The sequence below is a fragment of the Chrysochloris asiatica genome, unplaced genomic scaffold (assembly GCF_000296735.1).
Source record: "Chrysochloris asiatica unplaced genomic scaffold, ChrAsi1.0 scaffold00328, whole genome shotgun sequence".
NCBI classification, from domain to species: Eukaryota; Metazoa; Chordata; class Mammalia; order Afrosoricida; family Chrysochloridae; genus Chrysochloris; species Chrysochloris asiatica.
The window spans coordinates 2731661-2754361 of NW_006408846.1; the positions used below are offsets into that span (position 1 = coordinate 2731661).

Genomic DNA, 22701 nt, shown 5'->3' on the forward strand with positions numbered 1-22701 from the left:
TATATGTATGTAGCAAATAAAACATAGCATTATATGTTAAGTCAAGAGATTTTACTGTCTAAAGGTGAAACGAAGTCATTTGGCTATAATCTTGAATATGAAGCCTTTCTTTGAAAAAGACAATATTTTTGTCTTTATATTATTTTACTGATAGAAAGTAGAGTGGTTGGAGAAAAGTTTAATAGGCCAAAGGGTGGAATGTATAAAGATTTATGAAGAACAGGAGGAAAAGTGGAGATGGGAGTTAGTTTTCTGTTTCTGGCTGGGGATTATTCTGTAAAAGCAAGCCTGGAGCAGAGGGAGATGGGTTATGAGAACATTCTATGCTCTGTGATAATCTTGGTGGGGTAAATGAAAAGCTTATCAAATGAATTGAACCATAGTCAGATTTTGTATCCTCTGTATATTGTTCAGTTTAAAAATCACTTTTGCATAAATGATCTCATCTGATCTTTGCAACAAATTTTACTAAGTAGCCAGGTCACTCTCTTTTGCTTACCAATATTTTAGAGAACAAATGATCTACACAAGTTTACAAAACTGGAATAAGCAGTAGTACTCAGATCTTCGGATGTTGTATCCAAAGTTCTCTCCATTACACGTTTATTTATCCCTTTATGCATTCAGTCATTCCAGAAACCTTTATTGAACTTTAGAATGTTATCAGGGTAACTTTGCCCCAGCCCCCATCCGCTATATAAACTGTTTGGTGGGGGCAATGGGGTGGGTGGTTAGAAATCTTTCAAAGACATTCCTGAGAAAACTTCTAGGGATGTTCGTCTGGATATACACTACAAAAGAACAACAGAGACCAGAGTAGTAAGAGTTATGGGATCTGTAAATTGGAATTATAGACAGTTTAAGGCACGATATGCATGAGGGAATCTTCCTGTGGAGAACACTGGATTGTCATCTCGGGTAGAATGTCGGGAGGTAAGAAAAGGGCGGCACGTGCCCCCAGGGGCTGCGAGCGGTGGATTGAGCAGCGGCATCTCAGCCTAGGAGTGTGATTGCGGCCCCGCGGCAGTTGAGGTAGTACGGCCAGCGTCCCAGCGGCGCCCGGCTCCTCCTTAACCCGCGCTAGGAGGCGGTGGCGGCGGCGGCCCGGCGGGCGGGGGAGAGGGAGGGGCACGGAGTGCGGCGCGGAGGCCGGGGAGGAGCCGGGGCCTGCAGCGGAGCCGAGCCGAGCCCGAGCCGAGCCCTGACACTATCCGTCCGCCTTCTGGCTCCCGGGGAACCCGGACTGGCCGGAGCCCGAGAGGTGGCAGCGCGGGGAGCACCACGCGCCGAAGGGAGCGGACGGGACGGGACTAAAAGAGGCGCTGCCGCCACAGTAGCCAGTGCCGGGAGTCGGGAGCCGCGGCCTCCCGGACCCTACTGCCCAGGCCAGCTCCGGGAGAGCGGGGAGTACGAAAACCCCACCCTCTGGGGCACCCTAGAAGCGGAGGCGGGAGCAGGGACGGGAGCATCCCCCTCCCGCTGTTGAAGAGACGACCCCTACCACTCGGGCGAGAGAAAGAAGAGACCCCTATAGGGGACGCGCCTCTCCTTCCTAGAGGCGAGGAAAATCCCCATACTGGCCGGGGCGGAGAGCCCTAAAAGTAGAAAGGGGTGATCTTTCTTAAAGGAAGCCGAGTGAGACCATCCCAGCTTGCCTTCACCCCGCCAAACACACACTCTCAGCAGTTCAGGACTTTTGAGGCAACGAGAAAGAAGGGTATGTCTATGGAGTAGGCACCTTCCATCCAATCCAGTACTCACAAGGAGAGAAGTTCTTACATTCAGAAGCAGAAAGCTCTCCAGGGAAAAGAAGAATCGGCTTTCAGCCATTCAGGAGCGGGGAAGACCTGCCCCTCAACTTCCTTGTACCTAGACAGTGGAACAGGGCAGAGCCCCTCCGCTCAGATCTCCAGCAGACAGAAAGAACCTTCCACCCCCGAAAGATCCAGTTTGGGGGGGAGGGGGACTCCCCCAAAGGGGAGGAGACAACTCCTGGTTGGGAGAGGCTCCTCCCCTCCTCCCCAGGGTAACAGGCAGGGTGTGGGGGGTGTGCCACCTTCCCCAGGTAGGACCTCCTTCGCCTCCCCCTCCTCCAGCCCCCACGCCTCATCTTCTGGGGACCCAGTTTCCCTCCTCAAATTGGGAGGCTCAACCAAGTACTGGAAGAGCCACTGAGGATGAGAACCGTCATCTGCTTCTGAAGAGGGGACTCCCATCAACCCCAAACTCCAGTACCAGGTGGTTTCCTCCTTTTGCTGGGGGGACCTTGGAGACAGGTTAGTGCATTCTTGCATTGCCTCTCTGTCATCTTTCCGCACTAGTGGGTGTAGGGGCTGAAGTGGGGGGCTCTTGGGTTCAATTGCTGTGCAGGGTGAAGTGATAACTCCCGATCCTTTGGGAACTGTGTTCTATGGAAACTTCTGGATTAGAACTCACATTTTGCTGCAGACTCTGAGAAATGGGGTTCTTAGTTTTTAGGGACGAAAGGAATGGGATTTATTTGAGGTCCCTAGGGAAGTGAATAGTTTCACGATGAAGGCAAAGAGGTGTTCCACAACCACTGCTTTTACAGAACTTCATGCTTACTGTGTATAATGATTGACACATTCCGCCACCAGACTCTCACACAGTCCTCCATGCTTGGCTTTCACTCTGAGAGTGGACCTCACTAAACTCATCGTGGCATCATGTGGCCTGGCCTTGCCCAGAACCTCTATTGGATTATCTTTTTGTACCTGTAACCCTAGGTCAACTTAACATTCTTCAGAGTTGTTTTCTTCAACTCATTGTGATTGGGTTGACAAGGAGGGCAGGCTTACCCCATCTCGGATACCAAGAGGCCTTCTCTCATGACTTTCCCATTTCTGGCTGGAGTGCATTCCTCTACCCATAAATACAAAGGGAAAATGGACATCCTGCAGGCCCCGAGGTGAGAAGACTAAAAGGGTCCAGGGGATGCCAACTCTAGGTTGAAGTTCTTCCCTGATGTATGCCCCAGTGTTCCATGGGGCTTCTGTTCTGGATAGAAAGAGCAAAATTCTCTTGAACCAGCTTCCTTCTAAGTAAGTTGACTACCAAGATGATTTGGAAACTTGACCCCTGAGGAGCTTTTTATGGGAGAGGAGCTTCAAAAAGTTTGTGGGAAAATTTTATTATCTTTGAATTCCATTTGTTTCCTCAAACTTTTGAAGACCCCTCATATTAGAGATCCTGCTCAGAAAAGTGCCTAATCTTATTTGTGGACCCTTGTATTTTAGTTTTCTTTCATAAGATAGGAGAAAGAATGATCACAGTCCAGACTTCAAAAAAAGTAGGAAGATATGCTGCTAAGAAATCCCTGTGGCTGAGCCCAAGCTGTTGTCAGTAGAGCTCTGCCTTTCGATCTTGGATTACTAGCTGGGAGTTTGCATTTGTCTTCCTGTCTTGTCATTAGAAAATACCTTATCTTCTGCAAGGAGAGTTATAGCTTGCAGCAATGTTCAGTGGGAAGTTTCACCTTACTTAGGCTTTTATGTTTCCCTCTTCTCTTTCTGTGTGGACCCTGGGTAGGTTGCAAATGTCCTTAAGTACCTCCACTTAGTCCTGGAACCCACCTGTTAAAAGTGGTATCTGAGTTTGGGTTATAATCTGCAGGTTTGTCTAACTGTGTTATAGAACAGTGTGCATATGTTTCTCAATTACAGTCTATGTTTGGAGGGGGTATTGTGCAGAGATAGGCATTTGTGTACTCTTCAGACTAAGCCTCCAGTTACTTATGTTTCTGGTAGGCTTCTAGAAGCAGGTGTCCCTGTGTCAGGACTTGGAGGAGATGCCAGTAAGGATGTCCACCTTGGGGAAAGGCTTGGCTTCCCCTGGCTATTGGAAGCACTCATGAATGGCAGCTCAGCACTCATCCTAAGCAGCAGGACTGTCCAGCCTTAAGCTGGGCCCACTACTCCTAAGGATAATAAGAGAGCCTTAAGAATTTGTGACTCTCGAAAGGCTCTTTACTCCAGAACCTCTCCCCTGGCTTTTTAAAAAAGCCTGAGTTAGTGTAATAGCAGCGTATTTCTTAAAAGGTAACTTACCAGATGCTGGAATGCAACTTTTTGAACAGCTCAGAGTGAACTGTATAACCACAACTCCAGGTATACCATCACCAATCACTTTAACTGGTTTGCTTACATTGAGTTTCCCTACTTCTCCTTGCTGCTACCGAATCAGTTAGAAGCAGGTGGCTATTGAATTGGGTTAACTGAGACTTAGAAAGTGCTGTTTTACAGGCCCTGTCTTATGAGTAGACCTAGTTCCCTCTGAAAGACAAGAGGTGATATTTCTTCATTCCTTAATACTTGGGAGTTTTTCTGGTCCTCGCATTGGTCAGTACTGGGGTGATATTATCTTCAAAGGAGAAGTCTGAAATTCTGATGGCCTGAAAAACATTCCAGACTCCATGCAGGCTTTGAATACAAACCCTTGAGGGCTTGCTGCTGCTTTTACCTGTCAGTTTTCTAAGGTTTGTATCTTTTTTCACTATCTAAAAATAATAATAGCTGCACTTATAGAGCACATACTAGTGCTTAACACACATTAACTCAATGCTATCCTCACACCAACCGTATTGTTGTTGTTAAGTCCCGTCGAGTCAACTCTGACCCATACCGTGTATAGGGTTTCTGAGGAGCAGCTGGTGAGCTTGAACTGCTGACCTTGCAGTTCAAATGGCTTTGCAGTCTGGCACATTAACCCACAGCACCACATCAGAACTCTGCCAACCGTATAGTGTAGATCTAATTATCTCTGTAGTGGTTACGAATCGGGCTGCGAACCTTAAGGTCAGCGGTTCGAAACTACCAGCCGCTCCGCGGGAGAAAGATGAGGCTTTCTGGTCCCGTAAAGATTTACAGTCTTGGAAACCCTGTACAGGGTTGCTATGGGTCGGAACCTACTCCACGATACTTAACAACAGCAACAACAACAATTATCTCTATTTTACAGATTAAGAAATTTAGACACAAAAGGTTAAGTAACTTGTCCGAGGTTGCAGCCAGCAGGTAGTGTAGCCAGGATTAAAACCTGAGTCTTCTCATGAGGCTGATTTAACCACTTCCCATGGAGTCCTGGTGTGGCCTTGTTAAGATAAGCACCGGACTGCTAACCACAAGGTTAGTGGTTCAAACCCATCAGCTGCTCCTTGGAAAGTCTAGACAGGGTTGCTGTGAGTCTGACGGACTTGATGGCACAGAACAACCATATTAATTTTGGCATTGTATGTAGATCAGGAAGTTATCACTGCTTAATACCTGACCTTGGCATCTAACAGAAAACAATGACTGGCTTTGGCGATAAACTGGGAAAACTGTGCTTTTTATTTTGAGCTTAGATGTCTTTTTCAGGACCTGTCTCCCAATCCAACAGAGCCTCTGCCTTTCTGTCGGATTCCCTCAGTTTTCCCCCCAGTACTGTAGTCTTCATTAGCCGTCCTGTGGATGTGATGGAGCCTGTCCTTTGGCTGCCTTTCCCAATTTCTTATGGGTATTTCCTTTCAGTCTTCCAGCACTCAGAGAATGTGGCCTGACTCAGGTTCTGCAGAGCCCAGTGGCATGAGGCCCACCTGCAGAGAGGTCTGGGTAACTAGGTTGCTTGGACTGAAAAATGGAAGTACCTCTTGTTTGTCCTAATAATAGCCGTGGACATTAGCCTCTTGCCATTATTTTGGGGAGCGTGGAATGTGTGGCAGCCACGAGCTCATTAAGCTCCCTTCACTTCCCTTTGGGGATGCAGCTTTGGCGCGGTTTATGACTTCATCCCTTTTATTGAAGGGGGAAACTGAGGCATTAAGTGAGAACAAGGGGTGGTTAGGGATACTTCAGTGACTCAGTGTTAGGATTGGGAATAGATCCAAAGAACCTCAGTCTCTGAGGTTCTACACACTGGGTTACCCTTCAAGAATGGGGAAGTAAAGGAGGGGTGAGGAAGTGGAATGGGCTGAAAGAGAATGGTGCGGAAAGCTCAGAAGACTCGGACTGCCACGAGCTTCTCGGAGCTGGTAAGATTGGAATATATTTTGAGTGTTGAGCCAGTATCTGGAGGGCTGACTAGAAGGGTGCTGGAGCAGGGCGGAATTCAACACCTGGAAAGAAACCTGGTGGTGCAGTGCTTAAGTGCTCAGGTGTGAACTGAAAGACAGTTTGACCCCACCAGCTGCACTCTGTAAAGACTGTCAACCCTCTGGGGCAGTCCTGCTTTGTCCTGGAAGGTCACTGTGAGTAGGAATCAACTGGATGGCAATGGGGTTTTGTTTCATTTGTTTTGTCCCTAATTTGGTAAGGGTGGTGGTGGTGGTTATGTGCTGTGGAGTCGGTTCTGATTCATAGAGAACCCTGTACAGGGTGTCCAAGGCTGTAAATCTTTATGGGAGCAAAAAGCCTCATCTTTCTCCTGTGGAGCAGCTGGTAGTTTCGAACTGCTGACCTTGTGGTGTGCAGCCCAATTTGTAAACACTATGCTACTAGAGCTCCTTAATTTGGTAAGAGTGGTGGTGGTGGTTATGTGCCTTGGAATCGGAACCAACTCTTAGAGACCCTGTACAGGATTTCTGAGGCTATAAATCTTTATGGGAGCAGAACACCTCATCTTTCTCTCGCATGAAGCCCCTCTGTGTAAGCCCTCTGTGGTGGTTTTGTGCTGTGGAGTAGGTTCTGACTCATAGCAACCCTACATAGGGTTTCCCAGGTTGTAAATCTTCACAGGAGCAGAAAGTCTCATCTTTTCTTCCGCGAGCAGCTGGTAGATTTGAACTGCTGGCCTTGCAGTTGGCAGCCCAGCTCCTAAGCCCTCTAAGCAAGTAAAAACTCACTGATGTCTGTCCCATGTTGAGAGCATTTTAAAGGAATATTCATGATGGTCTCAGTGCTCTTAAGATGGACTTTACTAGGAATTTTTAGCAGGCGATAAGAAGGAATAGTTTAAAACTTCTTTGCAGATTTCTATAGTGGAGGACGCAGGAAAACTTGGATCATTGAAAATTGGTTCATTGGCATTTTACTGTTCAATAGAATGCCCCTGCTACAGGACCATGATGCCACCCACCACAAGCGCCTAGCTATATTCCAGAGATTGTGGTGTGTTAACTTAGTAAAGTGCAATAAGGTCTGGGGTTTCTTGGAATGACTTGATGTTAATTAGTTTCCAAGTTTCCAGGGTTTAGGACAGGGTGGGGGTAATGGGAGAGAAGCTGAGAATAAAGGGAAAACCCTTCCATGATTCTATTTTTAAAAATGGCTCTTTTTAAAAAATTCCTTTCTCCTATCAAGCAATTCTTGGGCTACAACTGAACTGGGTCTCTTGCTGCCCACGCCTCTGAAGCACTAAGGTGTTTCCTTCAGTATTGTGGAGTGGGTGTGTTGCTGGTGAGGAGCCCAGGGCAGGGTACATATGTGTACGTGCAAAGACTGTGAGGGTGGGGACTTTAGGGGAAAGGGGACCTTAGGAGAAAGGGGTCAGTGTCTTGGGGAGACACTTAGTCCTTAACTAGCTGATAGTCTGAAAGATGTGTTCGGGTCAAGGGAAAGAGGGGGAGGCAGTCCTTTTAACTGCAAAGTGTGTATGTGCGCATATATCTGGGTATGGATTTAGAGATTACCTACATAAATATGTTTCTGCCCAAGATTGTGAACTCTGAGCCATCCTAGCCCTGGCTCCTGTTGCAGGGGTACTGAAGAAGAAATGCTAGCTGTTATCTAAAGGCTGCGCAGGCACAAACCTGTTAGGCAGCAAGTGCTTAGGGGGTTGCTGGCATCAGCTGCAGGGGAGTGCCAAATGGCTACCAAGAGGTTTCTGCCAGCCTTTCTAGACCCTGCAATACAGATACCACCCATCATTCGTCACCTTCCCCCACCAAGATGTCACTCTAGCTACACCTCCCTGTCATCAAGAGCACTCAGGCTGTGTGGGTGGTGGCAGGGCGTGCAAACATCAGGCGTGGGCGGTCTGGCAGCGCCAGGAGTTTGCATGGAGGTGCTGTGAGCGAGCGTGCGTGCGTGCCTGGCTGGGAAGAAGGGAGGGAGGAGGAGGACTGGAGAAGGGAGCCAGCTCTTAGCCCCAGTGTGGCTATTTTTAGCCAGGCTATCTGATTGTTACCGGTGCTCACACAGCTGGGTGTCTCCCTGGCTCTATGAAGCCCAGCAGGCTGAGAGGTGGGAGGTCCTTGCTGATGACTTCTTCCTGGTGTTGGTGTCTGTGGGCGGGAGCTAGCAAGGGGTAGCTTTTAAGGTGCGAGGGCAGCTGTGTGCTCAGGATCTGTTATCTCTCTCTGTGTACTCTGTGGGTAATGTATGCTATATATCTTAATTGTGATTCTGTGTGGCCCACCGTTTATGTGTATGTCCTTTGCTTGTTATATATCATTTATGCTTGGGATCTAGCTAATGTGCCTCACCTGTACATATATGTACACTAAAAAGAGCAAGTGTTCATAATATAGAACACATCAGCTGCTCTGTGGGAGAAAGAAGAGGCAGGCTGTTTCTATCAAATTTACAGATTTGGAAATCCTAGGGGCAGCTCTATTCTGTCTTACAGGATAGCACTATGAGTCAGAATCAACTCAACAACAGTGGACTTTAAAAAACATAAGACAGGTTGGTGTGTGCTGCATTAGTATATATTTATGTCTATTCAGACGGTTTTTCTCTATATGTATATTCATGCTGTGTATGTTGTATGTAAATATGATAATAAGCTTCACATAATTGGAGAATAGACCTTGGCTAATTCCACCTGGTATCTGAGTATTCTAATAGTTTATATGTACATATAAAATACTAGAATGTTAGAATACTGACTCAATGGCACTTAGCAACAACAATATACACATATGTATGCAGAGTCCCTGGGTGGTACTTATGGTTAAGTGTTTGACTACTAACTGAAAGGTTCATACCCACTCAGAGGCCCCTCAAAGAAGGTCCTGGAGATCTGCCTTTGAAAGGTCACAGCCTTGAAAACTCTGTGGAACACACTTCTGCTCTGCAACACATAGGGTCACCATGAATCAGGAGCAACTAGATGGGGACTGGCTTGGTTTTGCATTTATGAATGGACTTCAAAAAGTTCATGGAAAATGGAATTAAAAGATAATGGAATTTCTACAAGAACTTTTTGAAGCTTTCTTGAATATTTTATATTGTTGCTCTTAAGTGCTGTAGAGTCGACTCCAACTCATAGTGACTTCGTATAGGGTTTCCAAGGAGCAGCTGATGAGTTTGAACCACCGACCTTGTGGTTCAAATTGACCTTGCGGTCCAGTGCTTTATCCTACAGCACCACATCAGGACTCATATATTATATAGAATGCATATATTTTGTAGGAGAGTTTTAAAATAGTATGTTGTAGGGCTATAAGTAGAGCCCTGGTGTGGTGCTGTAGGATAAGCACGTGACTGCAAGGTAGGCAGTTCAAACTCACCAGCTGCTCCTCGGAAACTATACAGAGTTGCTGTGAGTTGGGACTGACTCGACAGCACTGAATAACAACAACAAAGGCTATAAGTAAGGAGAATCAAGGGAGTAGCTCAATTTGGTGGATGATTTGATCTCTCCTTTAATTTTGTGTGAAGGGAGAGGCCCCTTGGTTGTGTTTCATATTGGAAAAGTCGAATAAGTACGAATCCATCACCTGCTAAATGATTGGCAATGTATCAGATTGGAAGCAGAGGTGTGTCTGGGAACACCTAGCAAAGGGTTGCTCCATGAGTGGAGTCTCCTACAGAAATTATGCTGGGCAGAAAGTCTACTTTCCTTAAAGGACTAGAATTTGAGTATTGCTTATCTCCAGAATCAGAGATAATCCGTATCTATTGTTTTCCTCTCTCCTTTATCCTCTTCTCTGCAGAACCCAGAAGTACCATGGCTTCTGACCTGGAGAGCAGCCTCACCTCTATAGACTGGCTCCCCCAGCTGACCCTCCGAGCTACCATTGAGAAGCTTGGGAGTGCTTCCCAGGCTGGGCCTCCAGGGGGCAGCCGCAAGTGCCCACCAGGCTCACCCACAGATCCGAATGCCACCCTGAGCAAAGACGAAGCAGCAGTCCACCAGGATGGCAAGCCACGATACAGCTATGCCACCCTCATCACTTACGCCATCAACTCCTCTCCAGCCAAGAAGATGACCCTCAGTGAGATTTATCGCTGGATCTGTGATAACTTTCCCTATTACAAGAATGCTGGCATTGGATGGAAGGTGCGGTTGATTACTTCTGTAACATGGGAATCTTTTTAGCACTGGACAGTCATTTTCTCTACTTTTGTTTCTATCACCTAATCCACTTCAATCTAACCTATCTCAAACATGGGTGAACTCGTCAAAATCTCAGCTCCTAGCTCCTACTTTTTTTCAGAGTTGAACAGTTTTCATAAGCAGTGTCAGGGACACTCTAGTAATGCCAAGTCAGTAAGTATTGTTATTGGGAAGGCAGGATACTATTGCTTATCAGACCCTCTTACCTTCTGATTCCTTATCAAGGATATTCAATTATCTCCCCAATATTTATTGCTACTCTACTGTGTAAAGTCTCTGTGCAAGGCATGACTGCTTGCTCTTACCTAGAGTTAGGAGTCTCATCAGATTTCCATAGCCTCATTACACATTGTCATCATCTTTTGAAAAAATAGTATAATTAGGTCCTTTACCAACATCTAATCCACCATGCAAGTAAGGATAGGATTAGTTTTTTGGCTACGGGTGAAGGAAGAAGGGGGCTCTTCTTCCAATAAAGAAGGAAGACAGATGCGCTCAATCTTTGAAGCAGCAACTAATCTGCCAACTGTTGAGTAGGATTGAAGATTTGATTTAGTTCTCTCACCCTGTATGTAAATCACCAGCTGACATACAAGCCAGATGATAAAGACTCTTGAAAGCAGTGCTTTTTTTCCTAGTTAGTATCCCCCTGTCAGCTACCACAGTCTCTACGAACACACAGTAGTTCTGTCCTCCAAGTGTGACCATTCTATGGGCTTTGGAAATAACAAAGTGATCTGTGCCCTTGTTTCCCTCATAGTTCATTAGTTTAGAAATAGTCGTCTTTTTGTGTTGTAAATAGAGTGAATTGAGAAACTGTGCAGATGTGATCTTGAGGCATTTATTATCTGTTGTCAGTTGGGTAGAAAGGCTGAAAAATTATATACTCAGCTTTCTAGAAGCACCTGGTAAGCACATCCATAGCCATTACCTCTCATCAGTTTAATTTCTCTACTTTGCTTGTATCACTGCTGTTGTCACCTTAGTTAACTAGTATGTTATAACAGAAATACCACAAATGGGTGCCTTTAACAAATAGAAATTGACTTTCTCACAGTTGAGGAGGCTAGAAGTTTGAATCCTGGGTGGCTACTCTTAGGGGAAATCATTCTCTCTTTATTGGCTCTGGAGGAAGGTCCTTGTCTCTTCTGAGCTTTTTGTTCCTGTGGTGCTGTGGGATAATACACTGGACCGTAAGGTTGGTTTGAACTGCAAGGTCAGCGGTTCAAATTCACCAGTCACTCCTTGGAAACCCTATACAGGGTGGCTAGGAGTCAGAATTGACTCCATGGCGCTTAACAACAACAACAGTCTTCATGTGGCTTCGTGTGTCTCTTCCCCCTATCTTTGCTTTGCTTGCTTGTTTAATCTCTTTGTATCTCAGAAGAGATTGATTCAAGAATACACCCTACCCTAATCCTGCATCATTAGCATAACAAACAACCCATTCCCAAATGGAATTATAGTCACAGGCATCGAGGTTGTAATACGTAATATTCACAAACTTAGTTCTGGGAGACACAGTTCAAGCCATAATACCATCTGATAGGTCCTTTTCTCCATCATTCGCCACCAGTGTAGTTAAGGGGTGTTAAGTTTATCCTTGAACTTTATTGTTTAGTGGTTTGTTTGTTTGACCGTGTTCTATTGGAAAATTTTCTGCTTTGCATAATGCTAAGATCTAACTTGCTTCTCTACTTCTCCAGAATTCAATTCGGCACAACCTTTCTCTCAACAAGTGTTTCCGGAAGGTGCCCAGACCTCGAGATGACCCTGGGAAGGTGAGAGTCGGCTTCAAGTGTTGAAGGGAGGAGCAGGAAAGCCAGAGAGGTTGACAGCCCAGAGTCGCATGGTTGTTTTAATTACCCAGAAGAGGAAGTCTTGTTAATGAGGGAAGCAGCTTTAGTTTTTCTTAAAGGAAGAGCTTGGTTGTCAAATTTGTGGGTACCCACTAGCACGAGTGACTAAGGAACACTGTGAACTCTTTTTTTTGTTGTTGTTATAGACATATTTATGTTAAGGTTGGCTCTGATGCCCCTTCTGTTTGTGTGGTATTTTCTTTTCAGATGTAGAAAGATAGACTTAATAACCTTTGTAGGAACTTTTCTCTCCAAAATTTCCATGATTTTTGCCTCAAAACTGTCAGAAGGAAAAAAGCTGGATAATGTTCTTCTTTTGACAGTTTTGGATGCTACAGTCGAGAGAGTCATTCCTCAGATCACAAAGGAAGAGACTTTTCTAACTCTTTAAGTTAGATGCTATTGTTCTGCCCCTCCAGAACAATTTAGGCCTATATTGGACCACAGAAGTACCTCCGGTCATACTTAGAGCTTTTAAGACAGATTTCCTTTGCAACAGTAGCCAGTACCTTGGGGAGTCTGTGCAAATCTCTAGTCACTTTTTTTAGCATGACTTATTTTATGTGGGAATCAAAAATTTCTACTTTCTTAAAGGTTGTTGCTGCTGTTAAGTGTCATCGAGTTGGTTCCGACTTATAGTGATCCTGTCTATATAGAGTTTCTGAGGAGCAACTGATGTGTTTGAACTGTTACCTTATTCAAATTGACCTTGTGGTCTAGTATTTATCCTATATAGGTACTTCCATATATGATTTTGCTCTCTGTGGGTTGGGCTCTCCTTCCAGGGTTCCTATTGGACAATTGATACATGCCCTGACATCTCCCGAAAGAGAAGACACCCTCCAGATGATGATGTAAGTCCCCACTTTGTGGGGAGTTGCCATTTCTGAACCAATTGCTGCTTCTACCTCCTCTTCTGTATTTTCAGTCCTTTCCTATATTTTGGGTGAAAAAAAGGTGAAACCATGAGAGTTGGGAGAATATTTAGCCTCTGTTTATCAATTTCTCTTTCCTCATAACCCTTAGCTTTCTCAAGACTCACCAGAACAGGAGGCAAGCAAGAGCCCACGGGGAGGCATTCCGGGGAGTGGAGAAGCCTCACTACCTCCCGAGGGGAATCCTCAGATGTCACTTCAGAGCCCCACATCTATCACCAGCTACAGCCAGGTAGGAAGCAGAGGGGGCATAAAGGTGGATGGCTGGGTGGATGGTTGAATAGATTCATACATTTCCCTGCTCAAAATTATTTATTGATTTTTCTGTGGTATATCAGGAAGATAAATTTGGAAAGAAGTGGAAACCAAAACAGAGAAAAAGGCATAACAGAACATTAAGAAAGATCTGAAAAAGATAAAAATTAGTTAAAAAAAAAAAAGGTAATAAAAAGTTATGAGAAGGGAAAGAAGGACATGAATGTAGCATAGGAAAAGAGTATTTAAAGAAGAAATGGAGACAGATGAGAGATAAAGGCTAGACGAAGATAACCAATGACAACGTAATACTGGGTCATTGAAGAGTTAGAAGGAGAGGGTGAAGAGGAACAGGCTTGGTGACCAGCAAAGGGTTGTGTTGGTCCTTCACTTAGGACACGCATCAGGTCTTTCTTCCCTCTTTTTGTAGGGCACAGGCTCCGTGGATGGTGGAGCAGTGGCAGCAGGGGCTCCGGGTCGAGAGAGTGCTGAAGGCCCCCCTCCCCTCTATAACACCAACCATGACTTCAAATTCTCCTACTCAGAGATCAACTTTCAGGATCTAAGTTGGTCCTTCCGCAACCTCTACAAATCCATGCTGGAGAAGTCGTCTTCCTCCTCTCAGCATGGTGAGTCTGGAGTTGGGAGCACGGATGTCCTTGTATTTTGAGTCAGATGGTGACATTCTCTTCTCTTGCTTCTTCTTTTTGATATAAAGAGAGGTTGGTCATTGGTCAGAGAGACAGGTCTTGAGCTAAAACTGTGTGGAGTTGAGTTCTTCTGGCTTAGTTCTGGTGAACAGCTCCTTTAGGAGATGCTCTCTGGGTAACTCACTTGAGAAGGAGAGTTGGAGGAATCCCCCCTCCTGGAATGAAAGGCAGTGATTTTATGACTGCAGGCAAGTCATTTAGAAGACGGCCACCAGGGGACAGCAGTAGTTTTGTCTCCCCAAGAATCCCTCAGTTTCAGTGTTGGAACATTCTTTTTTTAGCATATGGTATGTTACATTTTCTTATGAAAATTTTAAAACAGATGCAAAAATAGAGGAAATAGTATAATAATCCCCATCTTGTTAAATTTACTTTGTTAAACTTGTTTCATTTACCCATCAACATTATTTTTTTAATTGCAATACTTTAAAGCATTTCCCAGACAGCGTGTCATTCTACCCATAAACACTATTTCAGTGTTGTTGTTGTTTTTAAGTGCCTCAGAGTCTGTTCCAACTCATTCCAAGGAGCATCTGATGGATTTGAACCGCCAACCTTATGGTTAACAGTCCAATGTTTATCCTACAGTGTATTCCATCTTTATGGGAGCAGAAAGCTTCCTTTCTCCCTCTGAGCAGCTGGTGGATTTGAACTACTGACCTTGGAGTTAGCAGCATAGCATAGTATGTTGTTAAATGCCTCAGTATGCGTCCCTAAATGATAGACTTTTCTTTTAGCTATTCATCATACTATTTTTACTCTGAACACAATGAATTATATTTTAATATCAGCTAATATTATATCCACAGTCACATTTTCCTAGTTATTGTATGAGAATAATTAAAAATCTTTATTGAGAGGCTGATTTCTTATAATTTAGTTTTATAGTTGCTGAGAATGTGCATAGCAGAACATGTACCAGTTGAAGGATGTCTGCATGTACAGTTCAATGACACTGATTAAGGTCTTTGAGTTGTGCAATCATTCTTACTCCCCTTGTCCAAGTTGTTCCTCCCTCATTAACATAAACTCTCTGCCCCGTAAGTTTCCTATCTCATCTTTTGAGTTACTGTTGTCAGTTTGATTCCATATAGATAGAGCTTAAAAGAGCAAAGTGTTCAAGGCAGGCATTCTTTGCTAGTTAAACTAAACAATTGCATGGTTTTAAGATGACTTTAAGGGGATATTTTTGGTTTAAGGTTTAAAGATGGTCTTAAGGCAGCTGTTTCTGGGATTCATCTAACCTCCAGGGCTCCAGAAAGTTTAGATTCCGTGAGATTTTGAAGGTCTGCTCTACTTTTTTTCATTTTTTATCAGAATTCTTTTATTGAGTCCTGAGCAAAATGTCTCATCCTGATAGTTAGGCTCCACCATCCAGGTTTTCTGGTCTCATGGCAAAATTGGGAAGCTTTTTAAGAGATCATTTGGTTCAGTCCTGTGGAATTCCTATGTGTGGTTAAGAAATTAGAGGTACACCTTTTTGCTGTCTTCAGTGGAAGCTGAATGGAATACTTTAAAAGTGGTAGGAATCCCTTTCTGAAAACTTGTATTAATTGTCAAGAGTCTCTACCCTTACATTATCTAGAGTTGTGTTTCAAGATGATAGCATTTGCTTGAGAAGTTAGTCCAACTCAGATGGTTGGTTGCTTGGAGGTGGGAAGCATGAAATAAGTATCTGAAATAATGTAGAAAGTTAGATTGAGTGAGGGCACCAAAGTGTTCACTCAAATGCAATTGATCCTTGGAGTCAGTGGGCCTCATTAGATAGTTCTCCCTTGCCCAGGCTACTTGAACAGTGAGTCCCTTTCTGTTGGCTGCTCACCCAAGCGCCATCTGATGGTGGTGAATGGAAGGAGGTAAGGGTGAAGCTGTAGCTTCACCCTTACAGGAAAGACGAGAAGAGAATACATGCCCAATATTTGTAATCTGCTTTCTACCTGTAGTCTGATTTCTCTTCAAACTCTGATTCCAAACCTGCAAGAAAATTCCTAAAAAAGTAGCATAAAGAGGTACATGCTGACCTTTTTACTGAGCTTTTTAGTTACCACATTGGCAAAGCTCTCACCCAACCTATCTGCTTTCCTGTCTGCTATACCTACCGGGGGGCCAAAAGGATCCTGACTGTTCAATAGCACCCTGATCCTTTTAACTCTGCCATTTCTGGCTGAGGCCTTCCATCTCAGCCCAGTGAAAACCCTGTGTAGTGAAAACTGTTTTGCCCACGTCACTCGCCTGCTTCCTCCCACCCTGCAGGCTTTTCGACCCTCCTGGGGGACATGTCGCCCTCTAGCAACTACTACATGTACCAGCAGCAGCCTCCGCCACCTCAGCAGCAGCAACCTCCGCCACCACAGCCACCTCCTCAACAGTCACAGCCGCCGCCGCCGCAGCAGCCACCAGCCCAGGGCCCCTCAGCTGTCGGGGGTGCTCCCCCACTGCACACCCCGAGTCCAGATGGTTGTACCCCACCAGGGGGGAAGCAGGCTGCAGCTGAAGGGTATGGGCCTCCCCCAGTGATGGCCATGCACCCTCCCCCACTGCAGCATGGAAGCTACCACCCTCATCAGCACCATCCCCACTCCCACCCTGGCCAGCAGCCCCCGCCACCACAGCAGCAGGCACAAGGCCAGGCTCCCATCAACAGTGCTGCTTTTGGTGAGTAAAGGAGGGTGGGGTGGGATGGAATGAGAGGGTCCTCTTGTCGGGGCTGCGGCATGTAGGTGCACTAGGTTAGGAAGTTACTAGTGGGCATGGAGCTATGGATGTCCTGGGATATAAGGCTCATCATTGCCCCCTGTGAGCTTATCTAAGGGAACGGAAGTTGCTACTTATACTAAACTCCAAACTTACTGCCATTGAGTCGTTTCAGACTCAGAGCAACGCTTTATGGGGTTTCCGAGACTGTCACTCTTTACAGGATCAGACAGCCTCTCTTTCACCCATGAGGTAGCTGATGGGTTTGAACTGCCAAGCTTGTGGTTAGCAGTCCAGGACTTATCCTAACTATATTGTTGAGTTCTTGGTCATATTGGCATTGTGTTCCACATTCTCCTGTCTGTGGACTGAACTGGACCTAAAACATGTTATTGTTAACTTGCCATCATGGTGATTCCAACTCCTGGCAATCCTGTGTGTACAGAGTAGAACTGCTCCACAGGGTTTTCAAGGCATGACCTATCAGAAGTAGGTCACCAGGCTTGTCTTCCAAGTAGTCTTTGGGTGGGTTTGAACCACCAACCTTTTAGCTAGTTGTCAAGCGCTTAATCAGTTTTGCCAGTTTTTATCGTTGCTGTTGTTGCTAGTGGTGTCGAGTTGGTTCTGACTCAGAGCGACCCTGTATAGGGTTTCTGGGGAGCAGCTGGTAGATCAGCAGTCCATTGCTTATCTTACAGCATCACAACAGGACCCCTTACGCCAGCCTAGGTAGTTTGATCTACCTAAAAAATCTCTAATTCCCATCAAGTCAGTTCTGACTCATGGTGACCCCATATTTGTCAGAGTAGGACTACGCTTCATAGGATTTTCTTTCTTTCTTTTCAAAAAAGAATTTATTTTTGTTGTTGCTGAAAATGTTAGAGGATTTTTAGTAGCTGATTTTTTTGAAAGTAGATCACCAGGCCTTTCTTTGGAAGCACCTATGGATGGACTCAAGCCTCCAACCTTTCAGGTAGTTGCCAAACACATTAACCATTTATACCACCCAGGGGGTTGTTGTTGTGGTTATGTGCCGTGGAGTCGGTTCCAACTCATAGCAACCCTGTACGGGGTTTCCGAGTCTGTAAATCTTTATGGGAGCAGAAAGTCTCATCTTTCTCCCTTAGAACAGCTGGTAGTATAGTACTGTTGACCCTGAGGTTAGCAGCCCAATTCGCAACCGCTACACTACCAGAGCTCCTTAGCCAGGGAGTAAGATCCCAAAATTATCTTGGTAATGCAATTGGTAACCTGTGTAGATGCAGGAATCTTGCATGTTCTCAGTTAACTGCCTTGACTGCTATCTTATTACCCCCTTTCACCTCCTTTCTCAGCATTTCCTCCTGACTGGTGCTCCAATATCGACTCCTTAAAAGAAAGCTTCAAGATGGTCAATCGGCTCAATTGGTCCAGCATTGAGCAGTCACAGTTCTCAGGTAAGTGATTAAAAGATGATGTATGGAGGGAAGAGGGATACCTGGGAACTGGGAAAACCCAGAGAAGCTAGAAACGGAAGGGAATGGTTAAGTGAAGCCTGGAGACTGAGCATTTCATTGGTTCCCTACCATATTATATAATTTTGCCTTCACTTGAAACATGGCAGTGCTTTATTGTCTTTGAGAGAAGGAAGCCTCTCCAGAATGTAGAAACCCTGGGTTCTGTGTTGTTGGCAGCTGCCATCGAGATGTTGGTTGCTGACTTCTGGTGATTTTGTGCACAGCAGGGTTGGACTGCTGTGATCCATAGGGTTCTCATTGACTGATTATTCAGAGGTAAATTGCCAGGCCTTTCTTCCTAGTCTGCCTTAGTCTGGAAACTCTACTAAACCAGTTCAGCTGTATAGAAACGTGCAAGGTTCCATTGATAGACAAGTGGTGGCTGCGCTTGAGGCATATTAGGTGGGAATCGAACCTGAGTCTCTTCATGGAAGGTGAGAATTCTACTACTGAGCCACCACTGGCCCTTGGTGTCCTGTCAGGTCCGGTATTTTCTACCTGTACTGACAGTGTGACTATGGATAATCCACTCATTGCCTTTGAAAGTTTGCTTATTCATCAGTAAGATGGCATTAAGAAGAAGAATCTAGTAAAGCGCAAACAGATGAAGAGTTTGGAAATGTAGAGCTCTATCAAATGTAAATGATGATTGTTAATGCAGATTGTTAGTGGTGTTATTTATGATGTGTCTGGGACAGTGAACCAGAGGGAGATCTGCTAAGGGTTTTGGTACCTATGCAAGGTTAGCATTAATGGCGTTCCTTTTGTAGAACTGATGGAGAGCCTGCGGCAGGCAGAGCAAAAGAACTGGAGCCTCGACCAGCACCATATTGCCAATCTCTGTGACTCCCTCAACCACTTCCTTACCCAGACTGGTCATGTCCCCTCCCAAGGTGGCTCCCACCGGCCACCTGCCTCTGCTCGAATCGCTGACTCCTGTGCCCTCACCAGTGGCAAACAGGAAGCAGCCATGAACCAAGGTACTGCACAAAGCAAGTCACCACAAAAGTAGAGACTATGATAAAATGGGAGGGATGGGTGAACGACAAAAGAGAATCAAGATAAATCATTTCATGGGCAACGATCCAAGCTGAGCAGTGGCAGGGGTTTGTTAGCCACGTCAACTGAAACATATGTCAGTAAAAAAATACCAAAGAAACACACCATAGGATTCCTTTTTAGAACTGGATTGAGAGGATCAAAATTATTTAAGAAAAGGAAAGAGCTTTGTTAGGGAAAGTTCCTACTCCAGACTTGTGTCTAAACAACCCTACCTGGATCATATCAGGTGGGGTGACGATTCTCTACATTTATTTATATGATCTTCTAACCAGTGAAATGAGAGGTATTGGATGATCCTGTTTCTATGTCTATCTTTGATATTTCCCAATTCTAGTTTCCACAGCATACCACCACCACCACCAAATATCCAGTCACTTCCTACCTTCAGTGTTAAGGGCTAATAGCTTCCTTAGAAAGCAATGAAAGGAGAAAGATATGAAGAGGAGGAAGAGAGTATTTTTCCCTCTCCATTGGGGCTTACTCAAATAACTCCTGTCTTGCTTTAACAGTGAACTCTTATGGGCACCCACAGGCCCCTCACCTCTACCCTGGCCCATCACCAATGTACCCACTCCCCACCCAGGAGTCAGCAGGATACAGTCGCCCAGGTAAGAGTCAGGAAGCTTGCTTCATCACCAGCCCCAGCACTTTCTTCCCAGATGAGTTGTTTCACTTTCCACTGGCTCCATGCCTACATTCCATGCCTTTCTGCCTGCACCTGCCAGGAATGGGCAGGCCTTCATGATTCCCAAAGCTGGCTGGGGGCCGGCCACATGCTAGGGAGGTGTCTGCCAGTGGAGAAGTAAAGAAGACAGATTTACATTAAAATAGATGTGTATCTGTGATATTGAAGGAAAGTAAAAACATAAATATAAGTAAAAGGTAAATAATGAAGAAGATTTATGTCTAGCTTTGGAATACGTTGTTGTTGTTAAATGCTATTGAGTCGATTCTGACTTACAGCAACTCTGAACTGGTGTGTTTGAACTGTGGACCTTATGGTTTGAAGTCCAGTGCTGATCCTACAGCACCACGCCAGGAGTCCTGCTTTGGAATATAGTTGGAGAAAAAAATTAAATGAGTTTGTTCCCTGTTTGTGCTAGTGCCTGCTTTCTGGTCACTTGACATCTAGTATCAGGAGTCTGGACTCCAGCGATCTCTGATAGGGGGAGTAGGGGAACCCTTGTTGTTGTTAAGTGCTCTGAAGTCAGTTCTGACTCATAGTAACCCTATATTGGGTTTCCAAGGAGCAGCTGGTGTGTTTGAACTGCCAGCCTTGTGGTTAGCAGTCCAGTGCTCCAGTGTTGATCCTACAGTGCCACACCAAAGACCCAAGGAAACCATAAGTTGCCATAAATAGTGCAAAATGAACAGATTCTTCACATTTAGATACTTTTTTTAAGAAAAATCACTAGGAAAGTTAAGGCACTTAGCTGCTAACCAAAGGTTAATAGTTCAAACCCACCAGCCAGTCCATAGGAGAAAGCTGTGGCTGTATCTGCTTCCATAAAGATTGTTGTTGCTCTTATTAAGTGCTGTCAAGTCGGTTCCGACCCATAGCGACCCTGTAGAGGGTTTCTGAAGACCAGCTGGTGAGCTTGAACCGCTGACCTTGCAAAAAGATTATAGCCTAGAAAATCCTGTGGAGCTATTCTGTTCTGCCCTGTAGGGTCGATATGAGTCAGAATTGGTGCTACAACAACAGGTTTTTAAAACATTTTTATTTAAACTTTTTATTGTGATTGAGTGAAGGTTTACAGGGCAGATCATCAGTTTTACATTCAACAAATCATATACTTTGCTTCATTATATGGTTACAGTCCCCTCCAACAGTTAACCAACAGTTAACCTCGGTTACCTTTTTTCATTTTAACCACTGCATTCCTCCCTGTGTCTTCTGCCACCCTCATTTTGCCTTTGCTAACTTCCCTCCTCCACCCCCCAATTCTATATTGCCTACCTGTCACCTCTGTCAATGTGTGTCTGCCCTTTAGTGCATGTATCATTTACTCCTCCAACAGCTGTTTTTTTGTTTTTTTTATTATTTTATCTAACTACAAGTGTTTTCTTTTTGAGGGGTAACAGCAGACTCCTTATCCATGTAATACAAATGAAAATTTATGTATTGCTGTTTCATATAATAGGGCATGTATGTTTTCCATCATAAATATGTAGTCTCCATAAGTATGTTGTTGTTGTTAGGTGCCATCGAGTCGGTACCGACTCATAGCGACCTTATGCACAGCAGAATGAAACACTGCCCAATCCTGGGCCAACCTCACTATAGTTGCCACAGTTGAGTCCATCGATGCTGCCACTTGGCCATTCCATCTCATTGGGGGGTCTTCCTCTTTTTCTCTGACTCTCCACCTTACCAAACATGATATCCTTCTCCAGCGACGGACAATATGTCCAAAGTATAAGAGATGAAGTTTGGCCATCTTGGCCTCCAAGGAGTGCTCTGGCTGCACTTCTTCCAAAACAGATCTATTGGTTCTTTTGGCAGCCCATGGCACTTTCAGTATTCTCATCCATAAATATAGTTTTAACTTTTTACATAGTCTATATATAAATGTAATTATGCCTCTGTAATACTTTATTGGAGTCCTGGTGTGGCGCTATGGGATAAAGCACAGGACCACAAGGTTGGTTTGAACCACAAGGTCGGCAGGGTTGCTATGAGTTGGACCCAACCGGACAGCACTTAGCAACAACAATGCTTTATTGCCATGTGACCACTAACTTTAGTTTACTTCCTGAGAACATGCTGAAGTAACCTTCAGCAAAAATAGCCCTGGGCTGGTAAGGACAATAGTTTTGCAAGCCCTTTTCATGGGATTATTTGGACCCTAGCACTGTCCATCTGGAGCCCTGGTGTGGCACTGTAGGATAAGCACTGGACTGCTAACCTCAAGGTCAGCAGTTCAAACCCACCAGCCACTTTCTGAAGCTCTATACAGGGTTGCTATGAGTCAGAACGGACTCAACGGCACTTAAGCAACAACAACTGACCCTCTGGATTGATGGACTAGCTTTCCTACACTCCTTTTAATGTCTCCCTTTCTTCTTAACAGCACACCATATGGTCCCTCGACCACCGGTCCCACCTCCTGGTGCCAATGAAGATATCCCTGATGACTTCGACTGGGACTTGATCACTTAGTGGATCATACAGTGTGGACATCAGCCCAGGGCCGGGTGGCGAAGTGTGGCGGTGGGGAAAATGTAGCCCCAGCCCATCCCTTCTCCCTGCTTGTATATAGATATGTATCCTGTTTTTTCTTTCTGTGTCAGAGAAGCCACCGTAAGATGCTGCCGAAGATAACCCCTCTTTCCTGCCTCATTCTTCTCTCTTCCTTCCTGTTCTTTCCTAATTCTTTTATTTTTCTTCTTATTATATTATTATTATTAT

General features: G+C 44.9%; 1 protein-coding gene across 1 annotated transcript; it reads left to right on the plus strand.

Annotated features, from left to right (window-relative positions):
* Nucleotides 1–1807: 1807 nt before the first annotated feature.
* Nucleotides 1808–22452, plus strand: FOXJ2 (forkhead box J2). The gene is made up of 11 exons (XM_006875463.1): nt 1808–2276; nt 9875–10221; nt 11985–12059; nt 12923–12991; nt 13164–13304; nt 13758–13956; nt 16291–16692; nt 18066–18167; nt 18998–19207; nt 19799–19897; nt 22364–22452. The coding sequence occupies exons 2-11, from the start codon at nt 9889–9891 to the stop codon at nt 22450–22452; spliced, it is 1719 nt and encodes a 572-aa protein (XP_006875525.1). The 5' UTR covers nt 1808–2276; nt 9875–9888.
* Nucleotides 22453–22701: the final 249 nt, after the last annotated feature.

Coding starts and splice junctions, on each gene's coding strand:
- FOXJ2 (XM_006875463.1), top strand. CDS start 9,889: ATGGCTTCTGACCTGGAGAGCAGCCTCACCTCTATAGACTGGCTCCCC. Junction 13,957..16,290: donor GTCTTCCTCCTCTCAGCATG/GTGAGTCTGGAG, acceptor CCCACCCTGCAG/GCTTTTCGACCCTCCTGGGG. Junction 19,898..22,363: donor AGCAGGATACAGTCGCCCAG/GTAAGAGTCAGG, acceptor TCTTCTTAACAG/CACACCATATGGTCCCTCGA.